Consider the following 17,085-nt stretch of genomic DNA (forward strand, 5'->3'; position numbering starts at 1 on the left):
TCTTTGGGTTTGGACGTCGCTGATTGGCTAAGACGCTGAGTGCCCCAGATGCCCGCCCCTCCCATTGGTCTGGCACTGTAGGTGCCAACACACTTACTAAACTCTCAAATATTATTCCTAGTAAACATTTCTTATTATAATAATGTTTAATTACAATTTTAATGATTGAAATTGATTTAACAAGTCTTAAGACATATTAATCACTGTATATAATAATATAAATATTGAAGCTGAAATGTTCATTGGGTTATTTTGGGCATCGTGGCATCAAGACGTCTTCTGGGGCAGAGTATGAGTGTCAACTGGCCCTCAGTGTTGCTTTTGACGGAGGTGACGGTGCCACTCAGTGCCTAGCTCCTCACACAGCCTGCGAGGCCATGTGACCCACACCGGCACTGTTGTTAGGCTGTTAAACCTCGCTAGTGGCGTCCACCTGACGACATCGTTTAATTACTGTAGGCAAATTGTGACCTCACTGAAAAGGGAAACAATGGTGGAGAGAGTGTGTACCAGATTAGTTAGGAGCTACGGGCGTGAGTTAGATAAATACTCCCTGGACCAGCATGTGGAGAACTAACGGCAATGCCACTAGTAGTGACAGTGCCCGCAGCCAGGATGATTTAGCAGGCAGTGCTAGGCAGTGATCCGTGTGACAAGTCTCGTCTCATCAATTGACGCCATGATAGAGACGTAAGAGACAACAGCCCCCGCTGCACACGAGTTTGCAGAGAAGTGTGCAGCTGCTGCCGGAGACGGTGCAGCTCCTGCTGGAGAGGGGTGCAGCTGCTGCTACCAGAGAGGGTGCAGCAGGTGATGCAGGCAGGGGCGTGGTGAGAGGCAGCTACGCCAGGCCACCAGAGTCCCAGCCTCCCACTATGATGCCTGAGCTCAGATCTTGCCGCTACGAGCCTCGCTATTCGGGCAGCCTGTCTCCCGAAGCTCGCCCACATTCCGTGTCTCCCAGTTACCCAAGCCATGCCCACAGGCACGCGCACATCCACTACTCACCCACGCACGAGGCGCGCCCATCCTCGGCAGACCTAGCAGAACCTTTCCTGACGGTGACCCAACAGCAGCTCGCTCACCACACCGACTCCAACTTCGATGTGAAATCCGAAGATGATTACCTTGACGAGGACGATGCCCATGTGCCGCACGTGCTGGCACCGCCAACGCACGTTGCAGGTCATGCCCACCCTCGCACGTGTTTGTTATGGGCGTGCAAGGCGTGCAAGAGAAAGAGCGTCACTGTTGACAGACGGAAAGCAGCCACAATGAGAGAGAGACGGAGACTACGGAAGGTAAGATGATGGAGGACACCCACCCGTAGGAGACCTCAAGGGACACTGGGACACCCACCCGTAGGAGACCACAGGGGACACTGGGACACCCACCCGTAGGAGACCTCAGGGGACACTGAGACACCCACCCGTAGGAGACCTCATGGGACATTGGGACACCCACCCGTAGGAGACCTCAGGGGACACTGGGACACCCACCCGTAGGAGACCTCAGGGGACACTGGGACACCCACCCGTAGGAGACCTCAGGGGACACTGGGACACCCATCCGTAGGAGATCTCAGAGGATACTGGGACACCCACCCGTTGACCTCAGGAGACACTGGGACACCCACCCGTAAGAGACCTCAGGGGACACTGGGACACCCACCCGTAGGAGACCTCAGGGGACACTGGGACACCCACTCGTAGGAGCGTCCAAGAAGACGGTGGGGGAAGCGTCAAGAAGATGGAGGGGAGCGTCCAAGAAGGGCCCTTAGGACGGGTTAATAAAGGAAAATTAAACTGTGGTATGTGCTCGCCTATATGTGCTCACATATTGTATAAGTGGCTGCAAGAGCCGAGTCTCAGCTCTTGGCCCTGCCCCTGAACTTGCCGCTAGCAAGACTCACCCTCTCCTAGACTTTTATGACTACGAGGAGACTCAGTAGTCACTGGAGACTCAGTAGTTACTGGAGACTCAGTAGTCACTGAAGACTCAGTGGTCACTGGAGACTCAATGGCCACTGGAGACTCAGTGGTCACTGGGGACTCAGTGGTCACTGGAGACTCAGTGGTCACTGGAGACTCAGTGGTCACTGGGGACTCAGTGGTCACTGGAGACTCAGTGGCCACTGGAGACTCAGTGGTCACTGGAGACTCAGTGGCCACTGGAGACTCAGTGGTCACTGGGGACTCAGTGGTCACTGGAGACTCAGTGGTCACTGAAGACTCAGTGGTCACTGGAGACTCAGTGGCCACTGGAGATTCAGTGGTCACTGGAGACTCAGTGGTCACTGGAGACTCAGTGGTCACTGGGGACTCAGTGGTCACTGGGGACTCAGTGGTCACTGAAGACTCAGTGGTCACTGGGGACTCAGTAGTCACTGGAGACTCAGTAGTCACTGAAGACTCAGTGGTCACTGGAGACTCAGTGGTCACTGGGGACTCAGTGGTCACTGGAGACTCAGTGGTCACTGGGGACTCAGTGGTCACTGGAGACTCAGTGGTCACTGGAGACTCAGTGGTCACTGGAGACTCAGTAGTCACTGGAGACTCAGTAGTCACTGAAGACTCAGTGGCCAAAGAAGACTCAGTGGTCACTGGAGACTCAGTGGTCACTGGAGACTCAGTGGTCACTGAAGACTCAGTGGCCAAAGAAGACTCAGTGGTCACTGGGGACTCAGTAGTCACTGGAGACTCAGTGGTCACTGGAGACTCAGTGGTCACTGAAGACTCAGTGGTCACTGGAGACTCAGTGGTCACTGGAGACTCAGTGGTCACTGGGGACTCAGTGGTCACTGGAGACTCAGTGGTCACTGGAGACTCAGTGGTCACTGAAGACTCAGTGGTCACTGGAGACTCAGTGGTCACTGGGGACTCAGTGGTCACTGGAGACTCAGTGGTCACTGGAGACTCAGTGGTCACTGGAAACTCAGTCGTCACTGGAGACTCAGTAAAGGGTGGCAAAACACAGGTTAATCACTTTTAAACACAGGTTAATCACTGATAAAACATAGGTTAATCATTGGTAAAACACAGGTTAATCACCGGTAAAACAAAGGTTAATCACCGGTAAAACACATGTTAATCATTGGTAAAACACAGGTTAATCACCAGTAAACACAGGTTAATCATTGGTAAAACACAGGTTAATCACCAGTAAACACAGGTTAATCATTGGTAAAACACAGGTTAATCACCAGTAAACACATGTTAATCATTGGTAAAACACAGGTTAATCACCAGTAAACACAGGTTAATCATTGGTAAAACACAGATTAATCACCGGTAAAACACAGGGTAATCATTGGTAAAACACATGTTAATCACCGGTAAAACACAGGTTAATCACAGGTAAAACACATGTTAATCACCGATAAAACACAGGTTAATCACCGGTAAAACACAGGTTAATCACCGGTAAATCACCGGTGAATCACTGGCAAAACGCAGGTTAATCACCGATAAAAACACAGGTTAATCACCGGTAAAACACAGGTTAATCAATGGTAAAACACTGTTTAATCACCGGTAAAACACAGGTTAATCAATGGTAAAACACTGTTTAATCACCGGTAAAACACAGGTTAATCACCGGTAAAACACAGGTTAATCACCGGTAAAACACAGGTTAATCACCGGTAAAACACAGGTTAATCACCGGTAAAACACAGGTTAATCACCGGTAAAACGCAGGTTAATCACCGGTAAAACGCAGGTTAATCATTGGTAAAACGCAGGTTAATCACCGGTAAAACACAGGTTAATCACCGGAAAAACACAAGTTAATCATTGGTAAAGCACAGGTTAATCACCGGTAAAACACAGGTTAATCACCGGTCAAACACAGGTTAATCACCGGTCAAACACAGGTTAATCATTGGTAAAACACAGGTTAATCACCGGTAAAACACAAGTTAATCACCGGTAAAACATAGGTTAATCACCTGTAAAACACAGGTTAATCATCGGTCAAACACAGGTTAATCATTGGTAAAACACAGGTTAATCACCGGTAAAACACAGGTTAATCACCGGTAAAACACAGGTTAATCACCGGTAAAATACAGGTTAATCACCGGTAAAAACACAGGATAATCACTGGTAAATATCTCTTGATTGTTTTATTTGAGTTCACGGGGAAGCTCTAAACTCGCAGAGTTCTCACAGTTCCTGGAGAATAGAACTCGATCAGGTTTGATATGAGGACGGGGAGGGTCGTTCACATGTTTTTATTAACCTTAAAGACAACTGCAGGTTATTAGCGTCATTCCTAGCAAGGAATGGAGGAGAGGGAGGGCTCGAACCTCTGTCCGCTAATAGAGACTAATGCTGTAAAAGAATGTTTTGTTGATGCAACGTTTTGCTCAGTTTATATATATATATATATATATATATATATATATATATATATATATATATATATATATATATATATATATATATATATATATATATATATATATATATATTGCATAAGCAAAATCTGGTCACTTAGCAAAAATTAATTTAAAATTAAATTCTTTCTAAAATTTTCTCTTATACGTTTAAAGATATATATTTTTCATTCATATTAATGTAAAAATTAATATTTTTGTACCAAAAGAAACTTAGAAAACTTACCTAACCTTATTATAACAAGTGTAATTTAATTTAGCCTAATCCAACTAAATATATTTTAGATAAGTTTACAATAATTTAATAATAAACAAACACAATGAAATGTATTTTTTCGTTAGGTTCAGAATGAGTTTTGCGAAATTATTTTATACACAAATTTTCGCTTGCCTTATTCGGCAAGAAGAGAGTTGCTATTTAAGCCAAAAGCGCAAGTTTCACAGTAGTGAGACGACCTCATAAATGGTCTGAGGAAGGTGTAATGGCCGGCCACACTCGTACTGAGGAATGTTTCACTTATTCTATGGTGGCCCCGTGGCCACCATAAGAACCGTAGGCCTGTTTGCCCATGCAAGGCTAGTCCTATACACACTCATCCATTTCAGCTTATATAATCAACCTATTTGCTTCACTGACGCCGAATCACAGAACGGGTCATCGTCTGATGGACCCCTAACATATCATTTCACACAAAATCGCCTGGTATATTTATTTAAATATGAAATACTTATTCCTGTTATCTACAATTACAATTATGTTGCCACTGCATTGCTTTCCTGTATCAACATTAATTTGTTGATTCTGAATCCATTGTTACGAGATCCTTCTTGGTTGTACGTTTTTATCACCTTATTAATATGTGGCCTACTTGCACATTTCATTCATATTACCTTCATTATGTGTGTTTCTAGTGTCATTCTTCCCTGTGAAAACATTCACAAGTGTTGCTGAGCAAGTTATAAGAGGGACAATGTTCCGCTGTGTGTAGAGCTTTGTCATCTAACCTAGCTTCGCCTTCAACCCTTCGCCTTCAAGCCTAAGCCTAAGCCTAACCTAAGCCTAACAACCTTGGAACCTAAACACAACCTAACCTACGCCTTGGCTTCACACACAACCTAACCTAGCCATAACTTGCTTCAAGCTAACCTGGCCTGGCCTAAGCCTAACCTAACTACCTAAGCACAACCTGGCAACTGCTCCTTACACCTAGCACCAACCTCTCCTAACCCTAACCTAGGCCTAGGCCTAGGCCTAGGCCACAACACAACACCTAACCTGGATGGATTACCTTGGCCTTGGCCTGGCCTGAGGACCTGGCCAGGCCTGGAGGGCCTAACTAACCTAACCTTGGCTTGGCTAGGCCTTGGCCTTGGCCACGGCTTGCCTTAACTTCAACCTAACCCCTAACCTGTCCTAACCTAACCTAGGCCTAACCTGTCCTAGGCCTAACCTAGGCCTAACCTAGGCCTTAGCCTGTCCTAACCTGGCCTAGGCCACAACACATTGAAATGTTGTCTCAATGAAACCTAACCTAACCTAACCTAACCTAACCTAACCTAACCTAACCTAACCTATCCTAACCTAACCTAACCTAACCTAACCTAACCTAACCTAACCTAACCTAACCTGTCTAACCTGGTACCTACAACCCCTACAGGCCTGGCCTTCGGCCTAACCTAGGCCTAACCCACAAGCCTGCATCCTAGGCCTGGCCTAACCTAGGCCTAACCTGGCCTGGCCACAACCTGGCCTTCAGGCCACAACCTGTCCTGGCCTGGCCTGGCCTGGCCTGGCCTGGCAACCCCTATCCTAACCTAACCTAACCTAACCTAACCTAACCTAACCTAACCTAACCTATCCTAACCTAACCTAACCTAGCCTAAGCCTAACTTCTTCTTCTTCTTCAACCTTAACCTAACCTGTCCTAAGCCACAACCCTAGCAAGCCTAAGCCTAACCTGTCCTAACCTAGCCTAACCTTAACCTAAGCCTAACCTGGCCTTCAACCTAGCCTAACCTGGCCTAGCCTGGCTCCTAAGCCCTGGTCCTAGCCTAGGCCACAAGCCACAACCTGGCCTTGGCCTTGGCCCCTGGCCAGGCCACAACCCCTGGTCTAACCTGGCCCTAGGCCACAACCTGGCCCTAGGCCTGGCCTGGCACAACCTAACCTGGCCTGGCCTGGCCTGGCCTGAGCCTGGCATCCAGGCCTGGCCTAGGCCTGGCCTAGCCTAAGGCCTGAACAACCTTGAAAGCCTAACCTGTCACAACCTAACCCTTAACCTAACCTAGCCTAACCTGGCAACCTAAGCCTAACCTAAGCCTTGGCCTAACCTATCCTAACCTAAGCCACAACCTTCAACCTTCAACCTAACCTAACCTTCAGCCTAACCTAACCTAGGCCTATCCCTACTTAACCTAGCCCTTCTTCAACCTTCAACCTAACCTAGGCAACCTAAGCCTAGCCTAGGCCTAAGCCTGTCTAACCTAACCTAGCCTAGGCCACAACCTGGCCTGTCACAGGCCTGGCCACAACCTGGCCTGGCCTGGCCTGGCCTACCAGGCCACAACACAACCTAGGCCTAGGCCACCAATGGACCTACCTGGCCTGGCCTACAACCCTGGCCTGGCACCCCAGGCACCAGGCACCAGGCACCAGGCACCAGGCACCAGCACAACCACAACTTGCTCCTGGCCTTCAGGCCATAGGCCTAACCTATCCTAGGCCCCTAGGCCTAACCTGATCCTAGGCCTGGCCCTTCAACCTAACCTTAGGCCTAACCTAACCTAGGCCTAGGCCTACCTAGCCTAGGCCACAACCTTGGCCTGGCCTTGGCCTATCTAGGCCTCTCCTAACCTTGGCCTTGGCCTTGGCTTAACCTAAGCACAACCTAACCTAGCCTAGGCCTGGCCTGTCTAGGCCTAAGCCTAGCCTACAACCTATCCTAGGCCTAGCCTAACCTAAGCCTAAGCCTAGGCCTATCCTAGGCCTAGGCCACAAACCTCGGCCTGGCCTTCAACCTGTCTAGGCCTTGGCCTTCAACCTATTCAACCTAACCTAACCTAACCTAGGCCTAACCTTGGCTAGGCCTAACCTAGGCCTAGGCCTGGCCTAACCTGTCCTAGGCCTAGCCCCTCGGCTCGCACCTAAGCCTGGCCTAGGCCACCAGCCTGGCCTGGCTTCGCCTGGTCCTGGCCTGGCCTAGGCCCTGGCCTTGCCAGGCCTAGGCCTGGCCTGGCCTGTCCTACAACCTGGCCTGGCCTTCAGGCCTGGCCTGGCCTGGCACCAGGCCTGGCCTGCTCCTGGCCTGCTCCTGGCCTGGCCTGGCCTGGCCTGTCCTGGCCTGGCCTGGCCTGGCACAGCCTGTCCTGGCCTGGCCTGGCCTGGCCTGGCCTGGCCTGTCCTGGCCTGGCCTGGCCTACCAGGCCTAGCCTAGCTAACAGCACAACCTTCAACCTTAGCTGGCCTAGCCTGAACTACTTCTTCTTCTTCTTCAGCACACTCCTAACCTAGTCCTAACTTCAACCTAACCTAGGCCATAAGCCTAGGCCTAACCTGGCCTGGCCTAGCACAAGCCACAAGCCTGGCCTAAGCCTGTCCTAGCCTAGCCTTGGCCTTAGCCTTAGCCTTAACCTTGGCCTTAACCTTGGCCTAGCCACAACCTGTCCTAGCCTGGCCTTAGCTGCTTCTTCTTCCTTAGCCTTAGCCTTGGCCTTGGCCTTGGCCTGTCCTCGGCCTGGCTGGCCTGGCCTGGCCTGGCCTAGGCCTGGCCTAGCCAGGCCTGGCCCTGCCTGGCCTGGTCTGGCCTGGCCTGGCCCGGCCTGGCCTAACAACCTGGCCTAGCCAGGCACAGCCCTGGTCCTAGTCACAGCCTGGCCTACCTAACCTGGCCTGGCACCAGGCCTGGCCTGGCCTGGCACAGCCTGTCCTAGGCCTGGCCTTGGCCTACAGGCACACAACCTAACCTAACCTAACCTAACCTATCTAACAGCTTCAACCTAAGCCTAACCTAACCTAAACCTAGGCCTAACCTGAGCCTACAGGCATAAACCTGTCCTTGGCCTTACCAACGATAACCTAACCTAGGCCACAACACAACCTGGCCTGGCCTAACCTGAGGCCTAGGCCTAAGGCCTACCTAACCTAGGCCTGTCTAGCCCCTCAAGGCCTAAACACCTAACCCTGGACCTACCTAACCTGGCCTGGCCTTGGCCTAGGCCTATCCTGGCCTGGCCTAACCTAGGCACAAGCCCACCTAACCTACCAGGCCACAACCTGGCCTAACCTTGGCCCCTTCAACCTGGCCTGGCCTAGGCCTAGCCACAACCTGGTCCTAGGCCTAACCTGGCCTGGCCACAACCTGTCCTGGCCACAACCTGGCCTAGGCACAAGCCTTGGCCTTCAACTTGGCTTATTCCTTCGGCCTGGCACAAGCCTGGCCTGGCCTGGCCCTACCAAGGCACAAGCACAGCCTGGTCCTGGCCTGGCACCAGGCCTGGCACCATCGGCCTAGGCCTAGGCACCAACACCAGGCCACAACCTGGCCTATCTTGGCCTAGGCCTAGGCCTTGGCCTTGGCCTTGGCCTTGGCCTTGGCCTTCAACCTGGCCTTGGCCTTGGCTACTCCACAACCTGGCCTAGGCCTTGGCCTTCGGCCTAGGCCACAACCTAGGCCTAGGCCTAACCTGGCCTGGCCTGGTCCTGGCCTGGCCTGGCCTGGCCTGGCCTGGCCTGGTCCTGTGGCCTACCTAGCCTGGCCTTCGGCCTGAGCCTGGCCTGGTCCTGGCCTTCGGCCTGGCCACAACCTGGCCTGGTCCCTGGCCCTGGCCTGGTCCTGGCCTGGCCTGGTCCTGGCCTGGCCTGGCCTGGCCACAAGCCTGGCCTGGCCTGGCCTGGTCCTACCAGGCCTGGCCTGGCACAACCTGGCCTGACAACAGCCTTGGCCTTGGCCTAGGCCTAGCCTAACCTAACCAGCCTTAGCCTAGCCTAGGCCTAAGCCTAAGCCTAACCTAACCCTAAACCTAACCTAAGCCTAACCTAAGCCTAACCTCAAGCCTAGGCCTAACCTAGCCTAGCCTTGCTTCTTCTTCTTTCTTCCTACTTCAACTAACCTAACCTAGCCTAACCTAAGCCTAGTCCTAAGCCTAGCCTAGCCTAGCCTAACTTGCCTTGGCAACCTGGCCTCAGCCTAACCTAGGCCTGGCCTAGGCCTAACCTAACCTGCCTGCCTTCGGCCCCTGGCCTGGCCTGGTCCTAACCTGGCCTGGCCTGGCCTACCTAACCTTGGCCTACCAACCTTCAGGCCTGTCCTGGCCCTGGCCTGGCACAGCACAACCTGGACCACAACCTGGCCACAACCTGGCCTGGTCACAACCTGCTTCCAGCCTAGGCCACAACCTGGCCTGGCACCAGGCCTGGCCTGGCCTGGCACCTAACCTAACCTAACCTAACCTAACCTAACCTATTCTAGACCTGACCTTAGCCTTCGCCTTAGCCTTAACAACCTGAACCTAACCTGGTCCTAAGCCTAACCTAACCTACAACCTTCTTCTTCAAGCCTGGCCTTCGGCCTTCAGGCCTAACCTAACCTGGTCCTAAGCCCCTAGGCCTCGCCTAGCCTAGCCTAAGCCTAACCTGCTTCTTGGCCAGGCCTGGCCTTCAAGCCTGGCCTAGTCCATGCCTACGATATATGTTGTTTTATATATTACTTTATATGAAGCCTCTTAGTCTCTTATCTTTATTACTAATTCGTAGATAGAAGAGTTTGAGCTATTAACCCGGTAGGGAAAGTTATCCAGGATAATCTAATAAAATTAATTTATATGGTTTACTTCCACTGGGGAAACCCTTGTTTCGTTCTCCTCCAGGATGCAACATTCGACAATCGATTAATTCCATCTTACTACAAGGTAACAGGGGCAGCACGTGCTAGGAGACTTGTCTATGCCTCTCGCCTCACTGAGGTTCGGCTCCATTTCTCTGGAGTGAGCCGAGTGCTTTAACCACTGTGCTAAATAGTGGTGTTTTCGTGGCTTCACTTCGTTTTATCACACTTGTGTGTGTGTACTCTTCTAGTTGTGGTTGCAGAGGTCGAGTCATAGCTCCTGGCCCCGCCTCTTCACTGGCCGCTACTGGGTCACTCCCTGAACAATGAGCTTTACCATACCTCTGCTTAAAGCTATGAATGGATCCTACCTTCACTACATCGCTTCCCAAACTATTCCACTTCCTGACTGCTCTGTGACAGAAGAAATACTTCCTAACATCCCTGTGATTCTCTGTGTCTTCAACTTCCAACTGTGTCCCCATGTTTCTGTGTCCCATCTCTGGAACATTCTGTCTCTGTCCACCTTGTCAATTCTTCTCAGTATTTTATGTCGTTATCATGTCCCCCCTATCTCTCCTGTCCTCCAGTATCGTCAGGTCGATTTCCCTTAACCTCTTCTCGTAGGACATACCCCTTAGCTCTGGGACTAGTCTTGTTGCAAACCTCTGCACTTTTCTAGTTTCTTTACGTGCTTGGCTAGGTGTGGGTTCCAAACTGGTGCCGCATACTCCAATATGGTGTACAGGGTCCTGAACGATTCCTTTTTAAGATGTCGGAATGCTAGGCTCCCATATGCTGCAGCAGTTATTTGGGTGATGTGCGCCTCAGGAGATGTGTGTGTGTGTGTGTGTGTGTGTGTGTGTGTGTGTGTGTGTGTGTGTGTGTGTGTGTGTGTGTGTGTGTGTGTGTGTGTGTGTGTGTGTGTGTGTGTGTGTGTGTATGTGTGTGTGTACTCACCTAGTTGAGGTTGCGGGGGTCGAGTCCGAGCTCCTGGCCCCGCCTCTTCACTGATCGCTACTAGGTCACTCTCCCTGAGCCGTGAGCTTTATCATACCTCTGCTTAAAGCTATGTATGGATCCTGCCTCCACTACATCGCTTCCCAAACTATTCCACTTACTGACTACTCTGTGGCTGAAGAAATACTTCCTAACATCCCTGTGATTCATCTGTGTCTTCAGCTTCCAACTGTGTCCCCTTGTTACTGTGTCCAATCTCTGGAACATCCTGTCTTTGTCCACCTTGTCAATTCCTCTCAGTATTTTGTATGTCGTTAACATGTCCCCCCTATCTCTCCTGTCCTCCAGTGTCGTCAGGTTGATTTCCCTTAACCTCTCCTCGTAGGACATACCTCTTAGCTCTGGGACTAGTCTTGTTGCAAACCTTTGCACTTTCTCTAGTTTCTTCACGTGCTTGGCTAGGTGTGGGTTCCAAACTGGTGCCGCATACTCCAATATGGGCCTAACATACACGGTGTACAGGGTCCTGAATGATTCCTTATTAAGATGTCGGAATGCTGTTCTGAGGTTTGCTAGGCGCCCATATGCTGCAGCAGTTATTTGGTTGATGTGCGCTTCAGGAGATGTGCCTGGTGTTATACTCACCCCAAGATCTTTTTCCTTGAGTGAAGTTTGTAGTCTCTGACCCCCTAGACTGTACTCCGTCTGCGGCCTTCTTTGCCCTTCCCCAATCTTCATGACTTTGCACTTGGTGGGATTGAACTCCAGGAGCCAATTGCTGGACCAGGTCTGCAGCCTGTCCAGATCCCTTTGTAGTTCTGCCTGGTCTTCGATCGAGTGAATTCTTCTCATCAACTTCACGTCATCTGCAAACAGGGACACCTCAGAGTCTATTCCTTCCCTCATGTCGTTCACAAATACCAGAAACAGTACTGGTCCTAGGACTGACCCCTGCGGGACCCCGCTGGTCACAGGTGCCCACTCTGACACCTCGCCACGTACCATGACTCGCTGCTGTCTTCCTGACAAGTATTCCCTGATCCATTGAAGTGCCTTCCCTGTTATCCCTGCTTGGTCCTCCAGTTTTTGCACCAATCTCTTGTGTGGAACTGTGTCAAACGCCTTCTTGCAGTCCAAGAAAATGCAATCCACCCACCCCTCTCTCTCTTGTCTTACTGCTGTCACCATGTCATAGAACTCCAGTAGGTTTGTGACACAGGATTTCCCGTCCCTGAAACCATGTTGGCTGCTGTTGATGAGATCATTCCTTTCTAGGTGTTCCACCACTCTTCTCGTGATAATCTTCTCCATGATTTTGCATACTATACATATCAGTGACACTGGTCTGTAGTTTAATGCTTCATGTCTGTCTCCTTTTTTAAAGATTGTGACTACATTTGCTGTCTTCCATGCCTCAGGCAATCTCCCTGTTTCGATAGATGTATTGAATATTGTTGTTAGGGGTACACATAGCGCCTCTGCTCCCTCTCTCAATACCCATGGGGAGATGTTATCTGGCCCCATTGCCTTTGAGGTATCTAGCTCACTCAGAAGCCTCTTCACTTCTTCCTCGGTTGTGTGCACTGTGTCCAGCACTTGGTGGTGTGCCCCACCTCTCCGTCTTTCTGGAGTCCCTTCTGTCTCCTCTGTGAACACTTCTTTGAATCTCTTGTTGAGTTCTTCACATACTTCACGGTCATTTCTTGTTGTCTCTCCTCCTTCCTTCCTTAGCCTGATTACCTGGTCCTTGACTGTTGTTTTCCTCCTGATGTGGCTGTACAACAGTTTCGGGTCAGATTTGGCTTTCGCTGCTATGTCATTTTCATATTGTCTTTGGGCCTCCCTTCTTATCTGTGCATATTCGTTTCTGGCTCTACGACTGTTCTCCTTATTCTCCTGGGTCCTTTGCCTTCTATATTTCTTCCATTCCCTAGCACACTTGGTTTTTGCCTCCCTGCACCTTTGGGTAAACCATGGGCTCATCCTGGCTTTTTCATTAATCCTGTTACCCTTGGGTACAAACCTCTCCTCAGCCTCCTTGCATTTTGTTGCTACATATTCCATCATCTCATTAACTGTGTGTGTTTGTGTGTGTGTGTGTGTGTGTGTTTGTGTGTGTGTGTGTGTGTACTCACCTAGTTGTACTCACCTAGTTGAGGTTGCGGGGGTCGAGTCCAAGCTCCTGGCCCCTGTGTGTGTGTGTGTGTGTGTGTGTGTGTGTGTGTGTGTGTGTGTGTGTGTGTGTGTAGGAATCATTGTCCTAGTGTTCCTCTTGCTTCTGCCAAGTGAAAATACTGAGCTAATGATATATAGATACTGGCCAGTTTTTGGTATTAAAGAGGAACTGAATTAATGCTTTAGTTATATTTTACTTATGTGTAGCGGGAAGATTCGACCTCCTAAAATATTTTCATTGGTTGTTTAAATTTCAGAGGTTGTTTATATTGACAAGATGGTTCTTGCAGTGTGATGTCGGAAACACTGGAAGAGAAAAATATTGTATCGTTTCTGGAACATTGCAATAGTCTGTACTTGTAGTCGTGGGCTGGTAGCATAGTATATCCCAGCCTTAGTCTGATCATTGCTGTCTATTAAGCTTTATGCCTCGTATATTTCAACATTTTTCAACTCTTTTTAATAGTTCCATAGTGTATTGATGAGCATGACATTTTCCAATTTCCAACGAAATTGTTTATAATGAAAGTTTTAACAATACCTTTACGTGCTCTAAGTGGAGTTGGTATTGGTGAACGATGTATTGTACATTGCTTTAGAAAGCTCGTCAACTATTTCGTTGTGAGTCCGCAATGTGCGGGTGCCCACTGAACTGACATGTCATAACCTTGAGAGTGGTGTGAGTGAAGGCCTAGCCTTCTTCACCAGACACTGACGTGCTTCTGTTTACCTTCCCGTGAGAGTGACGGATGGAGGGTATTCTGGAGCACCCTGCTCTTCTTCCTCCTCCTCCTCATGGCCGGCTCTTACAGACTCGTCTTGTATCACTTGCTACATCTGAGACATCACTGGGTTAATGGTTCTTAAATACCTTATGTTTTGCTTGAGTTGTGATGGGCGAGATGTGACGTACAACACAGCGTTACAGCCACGGTGTCGTGAACTTCTTGTGAATTATTTCAGTCATGGTATTTCTGGTTAGCTGTTAATTTTTCCAGCCATAGTATTGAGAATTAGTTGTAGGTCCCATATTTCTGATCGCCTCAGTATCGACTGTACTGAGGGTTTGGTCCTGGTGTAAGGAACTGGTTTCTTGTGTTCCATTGTCATGTATCTCCTGCCAGCATTACTCCCACTCCCCGGGTCCATTCTGTCTGTATTTGACCCACTACCAGAGACAATGCTGTTCTTATTCCACCTACTAGCCTAATTCATTCTGTCCTTCTCCAGCCTACAACCAAAGTCCATTCTAACCTTGCTCCACCGACCACCAGAGTCCATTCTGCTCTTATTCGACCTAAGTACATTCAGCTGTTACAAGAAGCATTATTATGATACTTCAAGCGAAGCACAGTCGTAGGAGTCCCACGGCGCAGTCAGACTGGATGGAAGTAGAGGGTACCTCCAAGTGTATCTAAAATATATTTAGTTGGATTAGGCTAAAATAAATTGCGCTTGTTATAATAAGGTTAGGTTAGTTTTCTAAGTTTCTTTTGGTGGAAAATTATAAATTTTTACATTAACATTAATGAAAAAATATATCTTTAAACGTATGAGAGAAAATTTTCGAAAGGACTTAATTTTAAATGAGTTCTTGCTAATTGACCAGTTTTACCTATTAGGGAGTCATATATATATATATATATATATATATATATATATATATATATATATATATATATATATATATATATATATATATATATATATATATATATATATATATATATATATATATATATATGACTGTAGTCTGTTGGATTATGTATTGGTAGATAAAAGACTGTTGAGCAGACTTCAGGATGTACATGTTTATAGAGGGGCCACAGATATATCAGATCACTTTTTAGTTGTAGCTACCCTGAGAGTAAAAGGTAGATGGGACACAAGGAGAATAGAAGCATCAGGGAAGAGAGAGGTGAAGGTTCATAAACTAAAAGAGGAGGCAGTTAGGGTAAGATATAAATAGCTATTGGAGGACAGATGGGCTAATGAGAGCATAGGCAATGGGGTCGAAGAGGTATGGGGTAGGTTTAAAAATGTAGTGTTAGAGTGTTCAGCAGAAGTTTGTGGTTACAGGAAAGTGGGTGCGGGAGGGAAGAGGAGCGATTGGTGGAATGATGATGCAAAGAGAGTAGTAAGGGAGAAAAAGTTAGCATATGAGAAGTTTTTACAAAGTAGAAGTGATGCAAGGAGGGAAGAGTATATGGAGAAAAAGAGAGAGGTTAAGAGAGTGGTGAAGCAATGGAAAAAGAGAGCAAATGAGAGAGTGGGTGAGATGTTATCAACAAATTTTGTTGAAAATAAGAAAAAGTTTTGGAGTGAGATTAACAAGTTAACGAAGCCTAGAAAACAAATGGATTTGTCAGTTAAAAATAGGAGAGGAGAGTTATTAAATGGAGAGTTAGAGGTATTGGGAAGATGGAGGGAATATTTTGAGGAATTGTTAAATGTTGATGAAGATAGGGAAGCTGTGATTTCGTGTATAGGGCAAGGAGGAATAACATCTTGTAGGAGTGAGGAAGAGCCAGTTGTGAGTGTGGGGGAAGTTCGTGAGGCAGTAGGTAAAATGAAAGGGGGTAAGACAGCCGGGATTGATGGGATAAAGATAGAAATGTTAAAAGCAGGTGGGGATATAGTTTTGGAGTGGTTTGTGCAATTATTTAATAAATGTATGGAAGAGGGTAAGGTACCTAGGGATTGGCAGAGAGCATGCATAGTTCCTTTGTATAAAGGCAAAGGGGACAAAAGAGGGTGCAGAATTATAGGGGGATAAGTCTGTTGAGTATACCTGGTATAGTGTATGGTAGAGTTATTATTGAAAGAATTAAGAGTAAGACGGAGAATAGGATAGCAGATGAACAAGGAGGCTTTAGGAAAGGTAGAGGGTGTGTGGACCAGGTGTTTACAGTGAAACATATAAGTGAACAGTATTTAGATAAGGCTAAAGAGTTTTTTGTGGCATTTATGGATTTGGAAAAGGCGTATGACAGGGTGGATAGGGGGGCAATGTGGCAGATGTTGCAGGTGTATGGTGTAGGAGATAGGTTACTGAAAGCAGTGAAGAGTTTTTACGAGGATAGTGAGGCTCAAGTTAGAGTATGTAGGAAAGAGGGAGATTATTTCCCAGTAAAAGTAGGCCTTAGACAAGGATGTGTGATGTCACCGTGGTTGTTTAATATATTTATAGATGGGGTTGTAAGAGAAGTAAATGCGAGGGTCTTGGCAAGAGGCGTGGAGTTAAAAGATAAAGAATCACACACAAAGTGGGAGATGTCACAGTTGCTCTTTGCTGATGACACTGTGCTCTTGGGAGATTCTGAAGAGAAGTTGCAGAGGCTGGTGAATGAATTTGGTAGGGTATGCAAAAGAAGAAAATTAAAAGTGAATACAGGAAAGAGTAAGGTTATGAGGATAACAAAAAGATTAGGTGATGAAAGATTGGATATCAGATTGGAGGGAGAGAGTATGGAGGAGGTGAATGTGTTCAGATATTTGGGAGTGGACGTGTCAGCGGAAGGGTCTATGAAAGATGAGGTGAATCATAGAATTGATGAGGGGAAAAGGGTGAGCGGTGCACTTAGGAGTCTGTGGAGACAAAGAACTTTGTCCTTGGAGGCAAAGAGGGGAATGTATGAGAGTATAGTTTTACCAACGCTCTTATATGGGTGTGAAGCATGGGTGATGAATGTTGCAGCGAGGAGAATGCTGGAGGCAGTGGAGATGTCA

General features: G+C 48.2%; 1 protein-coding gene across 1 annotated transcript in view; it reads left to right on the top strand.

Moving 5' to 3' along the window:
• Positions 1-410: 410 nt before the first annotated feature.
• Positions 411-17,085, top strand: part of nau (myogenic-determination protein nautilus) — a 204,290-nt gene continuing 187,615 nt past the window's right edge. Inside the window, exon 1 of the mRNA XM_070087059.1 lies at positions 411-1,301. Coding sequence (XP_069943160.1) covers positions 876-1,301 — 426 coding nt within the window. The 5' untranslated portion in view covers positions 411-875. The remainder of the gene's footprint in view (positions 1,302-17,085) is intronic.

The sequence above is a fragment of the Cherax quadricarinatus genome, chromosome 20 (assembly GCF_038502225.1).
Source record: "Cherax quadricarinatus isolate ZL_2023a chromosome 20, ASM3850222v1, whole genome shotgun sequence".
NCBI lineage: Eukaryota > Metazoa > Arthropoda > Malacostraca > Decapoda > Parastacidae > Cherax > Cherax quadricarinatus.